The sequence below is a fragment of the Larus michahellis genome, chromosome 2, assembly GCF_964199755.1.
Source record: "Larus michahellis chromosome 2, bLarMic1.1, whole genome shotgun sequence".
In the NCBI taxonomy this organism is placed as follows: Eukaryota; Metazoa; Chordata; class Aves; order Charadriiformes; family Laridae; genus Larus; species Larus michahellis.
The window spans coordinates 27,462,706-27,472,396 of NC_133897.1; the positions used below are offsets into that span (position 1 = coordinate 27,462,706).

General features: G+C 41.8%; 2 protein-coding genes across 2 annotated transcripts in view; one reads left to right on the forward strand and one right to left on the reverse strand.

The window, feature by feature from the left end:
* Positions 1 to 5,289, forward strand: part of LOC141738770 (putative acyl-CoA dehydrogenase 6) — a 98,658-nt gene extending 93,369 nt beyond the window's left edge. The window contains exon 10 of the transcript XR_012585472.1: positions 3,571 to 5,289. The gene's annotated coding sequence lies outside the window, so the exon portion shown is untranslated. The remainder of the gene's footprint in view (positions 1 to 3,570) is intronic.
* BET1 (Bet1 golgi vesicular membrane trafficking protein) lies at positions 481 to 8,664 on the reverse strand. The gene is made up of 4 exons (XM_074574692.1): positions 8,479 to 8,664; positions 5,278 to 5,393; positions 2,515 to 2,571; positions 481 to 2,007 (listed from the first exon to the last, which is right to left on the reverse strand). The coding sequence occupies exons 1-4, from the start codon at positions 8,495 to 8,497 to the stop codon at positions 1,852 to 1,854; spliced, it is 348 nt and encodes a 115-aa protein (XP_074430793.1). The 5' UTR covers positions 8,498 to 8,664; the 3' UTR covers positions 481 to 1,851.
* Between the last annotated feature and the right edge of the window lie 1,027 nt (positions 8,665 to 9,691).

Sequence of the window (9,691 nt, forward strand, 5' to 3'; positions counted from 1 at the left end):
CCCCAGCATGTTTTTCAGAACAAAGACAGGAAACGTATCGGCCGTATAACTAGCTGCATCCACCCATTCTTCTACTTTGTATTAGGTAGTTAAAAACTTTTTCCTTTTATTGGTATGGCAGATTGATTGCTAAAAAAAAGAAAAAAAAAAAGCCCAGAAATTGTTCAGACACCACATTTAAGAGTCAGAAATATATTTCTAGAAGATGATCAACTATCAGAGGAGTGTGATTGTCAAACAGATACGTCAGCAATTATCATCTCACTTGTTAGGTACCTTGCACTCCACTGTCTCATTAAAACCATACCAGCGCATCAACTTTGGATGGCAAACTATGTCCTACTGACTAGCTTTGGGAACGCTGTAGTTGTTTAACAAGCCTAGCAATTCTCATATAGAGACGCTGCATTATCCTGGTGTTAGGACTTAGATGGTCTGTTTGTAGAAGTACTGCGGACCTTTTGACAGTCAAAGATTAAATCGGATAGAAATATTTGAGCTTTATTTACTTTTACACATTGTGTGCTTCATATTAGATAGGTGATTTACATGTCACACTTCTGTTATATATGAACTCTAACATGAAAGAAATGTAGCATATACCTCCATTTCTTATTTTCATGGTGCTCCCCACACAAGTACAGCCCCTTAAATGCTGCACTGTTTCCAAAAAGGTACACTGGTACTCTACAGCAGAAAAGAACGTATATAAACAACACTAGTTAGAATACTACAGGACACTTTATTTGTCACTTTATAATTAGTTATTAATGGCAACATGTTATACAGTATTTCTAGAAAAGTTTTTCAAAAATTGTAGATACAATTTCAATGTCTAGGAAACAATTTTTTGAATGTTAAACTCAGCAATATAATAGCTTCAACTATTAGAAACTATTTGGTGAGCTAAAGCTAAGTCTTCAAAATAAAAATCCTGAATATGACAGCACCTCCAACAGGTGCATCATAATATACTTTAATATAAAATTCAAAATATCTAACCTCATATTTCAGACATCATGCAGTATAGATTTATGGATCATCACAGATTGAAAAGTAAACTATTAATGGTAAAAGTTTAGTGATTCAATGGAATCATTAAGTTTTAGATACTTTTAATATAAAGAAAACATTTGTACTGTGTCCATATTGGTTGATCCCAATGATCAAAGGCATTTGCTTAAAACAGTAGATGTATAAGCATGATTTGTCACATTTAAATAAAAAAAAAAAAAATCAATCCAGTTTTAAGTAACTTCTCCCCAAAACACAGTTTAAGCTACTTCAACATGTGCACCATCAGACCTATACACAAAAATCATTTTTGGGGGTACCACTATTACACTTGTTAGCTTCAGGCTAGCCTTTTAAAAATCCACAGATAAAACCGATTCAGAAAGATCCAAGTATTCTTCGTGCTTTTGCAACCTAGAAATTACGATATGCCTGGAACTGGAGCTCTAATTTAGAGCATGGCCCAGAATGAAAAGCAGAATGAAAGAGAAAGCTTTGTAATTCTGCAGTTACTTCATATCCAAACAACCGTTGTTTTCTGGGTTTGTTTTTTTTTTTTTTTTAAATCAATTCTAAAAACTATTTTCCCCTAAAAAAACAACCTACTATGCTAGCAGTTTCTGCATATTTACGAATAATCCCCGCAAAACAGGGGATGATGGGAAAAATTCCGATACATTAAGAAAACTATATATAACGTTGCATTAATAGTTAATGCAATTCACAACAATTTCAATGTGTTTTATCAACAGAATATGCCACTTTAGATCAATGTCTTCATTAATTAAGACTGCTTTATAGTTGAAATTACACAATTTAAACCGATGGTAACATGCATCACCTCAGTTTAATAATCCAGTATATCACAAAAAAAACAAACAATGCAAAGAGCATCATGTAGCATAATAACTTTGTCTGGCTTCCTCTGGAGAGTGTTCTCAGTCTGCCCATAGTTGCACCTAGAAGTCCACCCGCAGAGTCAAAATCATTATCCTACATGTAAAAACAAGCAAACAAAGAAAACAACAAAAACCATGTTACTCCGAGGACAAAAAGATTACCCCTAAAGCTTGCTAAGCGTAGTTTTTTCTGTTTTTCCAAAACTAATGTTATTTCAGAGGCAGTTTCTGAAAATTAACCAGGAAAAACTTTCACCCATTTATCCAAATGGATGCAAGTGAAAAAAGCATTTCTGACTTCCTTATTTTTTGCTTCCCTTTTCTATTCTTAAATACATTTAAATATAGAACTGCCTTTTTAATACTACTATACCATTGCTAATTGAAAACAAATAGTCATATCTAAGTATAAAGACCTTGACTGTGAATTGGAAGTAATGCGTTTGCACATCTATCTTTTTGAACAGAAATACTGCTGCTGAATTGGTCATATTTTACAGTCCACATTTAATACAGATGTTCATACTAAAAGGAATGCTTTGTATTACTAACTTCTTAATCCTGCCCCATATTTAAAGAAAGTTAGTGACTAAACACTTACCATTTCTGATAACATTTTATTTTGGTTTTTAACTTCTGTTCCAATTTCAATGGAAAGCTATTAAAAAAAAAAAACAAAACCCAGAAAGTATTAAATACCAGTAAATCAGTTATCAGGGAAATCAGTCTAAAATACATGACTTGACAAGCACTTTCCCAAATAAAGTGTGAAAACAGCACCTGGTATTTTCAAAAACCAAAATAACACACTGTCCTAGTTTGAGGTAAAACAGAACCAACTTTCTGTCTAGTAATTTTACTTCTTAGCTAGGCCTCTTCTAACTCTCTGAAATTAATAGCATATTGTGTCGAAAACAGTTCATTCTCAGAGTGATAAAACCAATGTTTACAGTTTCTGCCAAGGAATGGTACGCAGAGAGGGTCTTGCTTATACTTATTGCTATAACAACCAAGGTCAGCTAATTTTGTTATTTGCACCATTGAAGGGTCAGAAACGGAAAAGCGTAGAGGGGTCCCACCTGCAGGGAGGAGCGGACAGGACAGGGGACCCAAAACTGACCAACAGGGTATTTCATCCCATCTGCCCCATGCTCGGTATAAAAGCTGAGGGATCAAAGGATCAACCCTTTTCCTTCAATGGCCGACGTCTGAGGAGGACCCTGTCTGTTCGTCTGCCTTTGACCCCGATCCGTGTGTTCCTGACTCCATCTGTGGAACCCAGTTCCCACCCGTCGCTGAGTCCAGCCTGGGACTTCCCCAGTGCTTGCCAGTGACGTCATCCTGGGAGCCTAATACGGTTTTGTATATACTGTATCTATTTCATTATTTCCTTTATATCTTAATATTTCATTAAAGTAGTTTAATTTCTTCTAAACTCATAAATCTCTCGTTACCTCTCCTCCTCCTCTCCATGTACGAGGGGGGGGGGGGGGAGAGGATCTCTCGCCAGCCATTGTCCAATTGGCTAAAACCACGACACACGCACAGTATTCTGTCAGTAACCATTAGGAAAGTAAATATTTGTCATTTGACTAGATGAGCCTAGACAGTCACGGAAGGTACTCAATGCTCCTCCTCCCCTTTTCTCCTTCAACAGGGAATTCCATATTAGAATTATTGCATGGACTTCCAAAAATTCAAGGTCTAGTCAAGTGTAAGTATCAGTTATCCATTTCCTGGAACAATTGTTAAAACTACTGGCATACAGCACAGAGGACCACGAGCATTCCTTTTGACTCAGTGTTGACAGAGCTGACACCTGTAACCTGCGAACACATCTCTTTTGACAAGTTGCTGCTATGCTATGAATGGGGATTTCTTTTGTGAACTTATCTATTCCTTCTCTGCTTTGTGTCGTGAAACAGCAAGGGCGCAGCAGGACAAGGAGGCAAGTCGAGTATGCAAGTGAGGGTCAGTCCAGAGGTAGTAAGTAACCAGGGTCAGCAACAGCCTGGTCATCACCCAGCGCATCGACAGCTATGAGACAGGTCCAAGGTCAAGTCAGAATCAGGGAGGAATGAGAGCAGGCACAAACAGAGCTGCCACACAGCTGCAACGTAGCAAAGGTGGGGGCCAGCCAGTAGAACGCCGGCTTAAAAACAGCTCCCAAGTGAAACAGAGAATCCCCACTGAGGCTTCTTAGCAGCTCTTCCTCCATAACAGTTCTTATCAGCATGCTGGCCTTGAACAACCACCTCAGCTCCTAAAAGGGAGAGAAATGTGCTCCAGGCCCTGATGCTTTGGATTAGCAAAAATCATATGTTTTTTGTGACACAACCTAAATCTCATTATTTCTTACTGCTGCATTTCACCACAACCTATCATGAACTCAAGAGTGAAACATGAGCCTTCTAGGAAGATTACCTGAAGATTATTCCATATTTAAGATCATTACATTGCACTAAAAGATGCAACTGCAGAAAGAGCACACGTGCTGCTCCATGGGGCACTAGCAACCACACTGTAGACGCACCCTGGGACACTGATTTGAAATAGAACATACCAGAGAAGGGGAAGAGAAGTGAAATTCTGTAACAAAGGTCAAAGCTTTTCTTTTTACAGCCTTAACTTACTCTAAATTATTTAGGTGTATATTTTCTTACCTTAAACCTAAGGTTTTATTTTCTATTTAAGACTAAACAAACTTCTTTTAAGCAACAGGATATTATTAGTAATAAGAATTTGAAGGAGTTTAGGCCTAAGAATTCATTGGCTTTTACTACATACATAGAAACAGCACCTATTGCTAAGATGTATTTAAAAAAAAAATAAATCTTAAGTTTTAAGAAAAAAACCCCACACAATTTTAATCACAGAGCTGTCTTTAAGTTAGACTCGCTTGAAAGAAGTCCTCAATCTCTGGAAGGAATCAGAATCATTAAAATAACAAATTTCTTTTTCAGAGTATATTAACGTGCCATTTCTAACAGCTGTTTTTACATTACAGATTTATCAGCAGCTACAGCAGAAGCTGATGAATCACAATGGTAACACCAAAAACAAGTAGTCCATTTTCTTAAATGAACCTGAGCCAGTTTACTGACCTAAACTCAAATTTTCTAGTTTCTGCAGAGACAGACAGTAAGCCGTAGGTAACACCACAGATGTCCTAATGATTAGCAAAAAAAGACTCAACGGACTCTAGCTAAAAAGCTAATTAAAGAAAGAATCAGATTGTGCATTTTGGTTGACAATAATTCTTTCTTGTATTAAATTTATGTTTTAAACTAAGTCTACCGCTTGACCGGTCCATATAATTTGATTCAATAAATGTGAGATGGTACCACTATAATTAAATACTTACTGATTTGATGGCACTGACTTTTGTACGCAGACTTTCTGTTAACCTTTCATTTTCTTCTTCATAAACACTGTATCCACTATTGGTATAGCCATAGCTACCAGCAGATGCTCCCTCGCCTGTAAACACAAGAGTCAGTAGTTAGAGAGAAAAGTCCACTGGTGCAAGTACCCTTCACATGCGGCAAAGCACGCTTCCCACTTAAAAATGCATTTCCTTAACGTTACCCTCAGCAATCAGAAAGAGGCACCACATGTTCCTGAGACAGAAATTCAACCTTTTTCAAATGTATACATTATCTTTCAATATGCAAATCAAAGATGGAAAACTGAGGAATGGTTGTAATTTAATAGTATAAAAATTTTTCCCCACATAGTGTTTTCAGATTACTTCTGTGGAAATCAGCCTAGGCATTACATGGAGATGTGAAGGGAGCATTGAGGCCACTACATAAGAGCGGTAAACCTAACTCAAGATAGGAAAGTAGAGATCATTCTCTAACAAAGACAAAAACCATTTGATCGCACCCACATTTAAAGGGGAGAGGATACTCTGATCCTTACATGTATTTCCCTACAAACAAGACCTCAGACAAGAAGCCAGGCCCCTGAGGAGAACACTGCCATTTCTGTTGCCATTTGCAGTTTTGTTCCCACTCCTACGTTTGCTTTTTGGGTGATGGAGCTTCAGGACTATTGTTTGGAGCTCCAGACAACTGACTCAGCAGAGTAAGCGGAGCAGAAGGGAACGAAAGCTCCTCAGTTCCCCACATTCACTCCAACCTCTAATTAAGATCTCTACAGACAACAGCTGGAGAGCAGCATGGGCAAAGGAGAATTAAAGCCATGTCCCGTCTAGACAAAAATCAGTCTTAGGCCTCAAATCAAGGATTTGAAACTAAAGAAGAGAAACCGAGAAAGGCAAACAGAAAAGAACTATTATAAGCTTTATCGTAAAGATCCTACTAGATTAATTAAACTATCAATCCAGCTATAACATTAATCAATATTTATATGGCTAGTCAGAATGCCACACTAAAATTGCCTGAATGCCTTTGGTTAATTCCTCTTCAATGCAATTTGAAGATTTTTGTGCTTGGGTGCCTTTTTTCTTTTTGAGGAAAAAGGGAGAGAAGAGAGACACAAACCATATTCACAGATAAAGCTCCATTTCAGTTTCACAGTCTGTTTGGCATACATAATATTAGTATTTTAAAAGAGGGAATTATGATGCTACTTTCATAATAGATATCATTTAATATTAACCCATACAGCTGTTCTTTAAGTGTAAGTAATGACAATTTTTTAGTTTGCACTTGTAAACTGTTTTAGTGTTATTCTATGAATTAAGCTAACAACAAATTCTCAGCAAGACAAAATGGGTGAAATGCATGTTTCCATTTCATCACAGGGAGAGTCAATAAATTCTCCCTCCCCTCAATTAAAAGTACCAATGCCAAGTATAGAAAGTTGACTAAAATGACAGCATTTAGAGAGTCAGGGTTGTTCCCTTTGTCTCGTTTTACAAATGCATCTAAGTACAGTACTTCCTACCAGGCGATGCACAATTTTGAATATAAGTTCATATACCACATAGCTTCAGGCCAAAATACCACAACTATGATTATTACATAGACTGTGTCATTCATAATATGTGAATAACAGACAGAGCCACTTCTATCCATGTAATAGAAAGCACTAGGTAGAAAGAAGCCTGGCTACTACTGTTTACAGGAAGGACAGAAACTTCAGCATGGCAGTTCTATGGGCTGTCTTGCAACACTGTTCATTGACAGGACCTGTAACATGGACATGACCATAACATAATAACAGGTTAAAAAAAGAAGTACCAGGTAGCTGGTGCCCACAGCAGAAGTACTGGTGCCCAGCTTCTATTTCCAGCCTACTAAATAAAAAGAAATTCTAGACTGACAGTTGAAATGTCAAGGGAAAGCAGCAAATTCTACTGCAGTTGGTAACAGTCATAATAGACATTTAAGTCTCTGCTTGACCTTCCATCAGATTGTTTAAGAAGTCATTTCAGAATGTTCCTTAAGGCACTGTTTGCCAGAGACATGCTAAAAGAAGGCATGCTCTTTCCCCTGCACTCGTTCCATAAACATCCATCACTTCACTTTTTCAGAAACAGCATTCTGAGCTGGATGGCCTTCAGTCTAACCCTCCTCAGTTCAGACTCAAGAGCGAGCTGTTAGTGGCAAAGAAAGGACTGAAGACCTGGGCATTATCAAACGCCACCTTTTTCTGATAAACATCCCAGCACCTCTCTTGATCTAGTAAGAAGTGTATCCAAGACTTGTTTTATCCTGTGAAAATACTATTACACAACACAAATAGAAAGTGTAGAAGTAAATCTAGGGTGGTGCTACAGATACATCTGGTATAGCACGATACACATGGCATTTATCAGCCCCTAAATATTCACTGTCTAGGAAAAAGTACCAGAATTCAGTGATAGATTTCTGAGGCATAAACATTACCTAAGCTTTAGAGCGAGGTCACAGCACCTGCATGGTTCTAGAACATGACATGGGAGTCCAAAGTTTATAGTTATCAATGTGGCTGCTGGTTGAAAAATGGGGCCTGAGCTTCTCAAAACACTCAGCAAGAACTCTGCTGAGATTTCTGCCTTTGCATCAGGTTATACTTATAATAAATTGACAACAGTTGGTGAGGTTTTTTTCCCCAAACATAGCAGGAAAACACATGGAAGTACCAAAGTTAAAAAAACAATTGAGAATTTGGAAAGGACTTGACTGAAGAGTGAAAAATCTGTCCGCCCATGGAAACATAGCTCAAACTAACGCTGCATTGGAACGATTCACGAACACAACTAAATACAAGCCCCAGTGCTGCTCCCGAAGTCCAGCTGAGCTAGAAGAAGAGAGACAGAAGCAGGGGTAATGGGCACAATACTCTTCCCACCCAACGCCCCGAGCTCTGCTGCAGGCCCGCACCCACCGGCACAGCCCCTCGCACGCAGACACCCCCTGGAGCCCCTACTCGGGGCCGGGCCCTGCCCCGCCGCCCCCGGCAGCGGCTCCCACAGGCCACGGGCTGCCCCGGCCGGCCCGGACGAGCGTTCCACCCCCTCTCAGCACCCTCCAGCACCAGCCGAGGGCCCCGCCAGGCCGGGCGGGCCACCGGCGCGGCTGCAGGCCCCGCCGTCGCGGGCCGCCGCGCTTACCCAGCCCCGCGCGCCTCATCGCCGTGCCCGGAGCTGCCCGAGGGAGGAGAAGGAGATGGAGAAGGACGGGAGCGACTCCCGCACCCACACCGCCCGAAGGAAGCGGGGCTGGGCGGCTCGGCCACCCGTCTCATTCACTCGCCGAGCGCCACGACAGCGCTCGGCGCCGCGCGGCCCGCTGGGTACGGGCCGGGCCGCAGGGGCTGATGGGGGCTGTAGTTCCGCGCCGGGCCGCCGGACGGGAGGCGGTGCTGAGGGGAGGTCCGGCCCGCCCCGGCCTCGCCCCATCCCGGCGGCAGGGGCCTGGCCAGAAGCGTTCCAGTCCAGGGCTTGACCCGTCGAGATCCTGTCCCGTCCGGAGCATCCAGCCGCCTCCAGCCTCCGGTTCATCCCGGCTGGAGGCCTCCCCCGCAGCAGCCCAGGGCATTGAGCCAGCCTGGCGTTTCTGAGGGGACAGGGTGACAGAGCGTGCGGGCCGGGCTTTCACAAGCGGGGCCTGAAAATGGCGCGATTTACTAAAAGTGTGCATTTTGGGCAGCTGGAGCGTGAGGCAGCTGTTTCCGGGGGCAGATGGAGGCAGGAGGCCAGCCACCAGCTGGAGCGGGAGCTGGCGGAGCAACATCATCCCTGTGCGTCCACCTCCCCGCGGCTTCAGCAGAGCAAAGTCTATGAAATGTAACCAATTGTGAATTTTCTCAATGCATTACCCATTTTGTCGTGCATTAAACTTTTAAGAATTGATCACAGAATCACAGAATCAGAATCACAGAAACTTCAGAGTTGGAAGGGACCTCTAGAGATCATCTAGTCCAACTCCCCTGCTAAAGCAGGATTGCCCAGAGCACATCACTCAGGACTGCATCCAGGGGGGTCTTGAAATTCATCTCCAGAGAAGGGGACTCCACAACCTCCCTGGGCAGCCTGTGCCAGTGCTCTGTCACCCTCACCGTAAAGAAGTTTTTCCGTGTATTTGAACGGAACTTCCTATGTTCTAACTTGTGCCCATTGCCCCTCGTCCTGTCACTGGGAACCAATGAAAAGAGTCTGGCACCATCCTCCTTCAAGCCACCCTTTAGATACTTGTATGCCATAATAAGGTCTCCCCTCAGCCTTCTCTTCTCCAGGCTAAAGAGTCCCAGCTCTCTCAGTCTTTCCTCATAAGGGAGATGCTCCAGTCCCTCAATCATCTTAGTTGCCTTACACTGGACCTGCT

What these genes read in the sequence shown, in the direction of transcription:
- BET1 (XM_074574692.1), bottom strand. An exon ending in AAGTCAGTGCCATCAAATCA is followed by an intron (nt 2,572 to 5,277) that starts GTAAGTATTTAA and finishes TTTTTTTAATAG; the next exon opens with CTTTCCATTGAAATTGGAAC. An exon ending in ATAAAATGTTATCAGAAATG is followed by an intron (nt 2,008 to 2,514) that starts GTAAGTGTTTAG and finishes TTTTACATGTAG; the next exon opens with GATAATGATTTTGACTCTGC.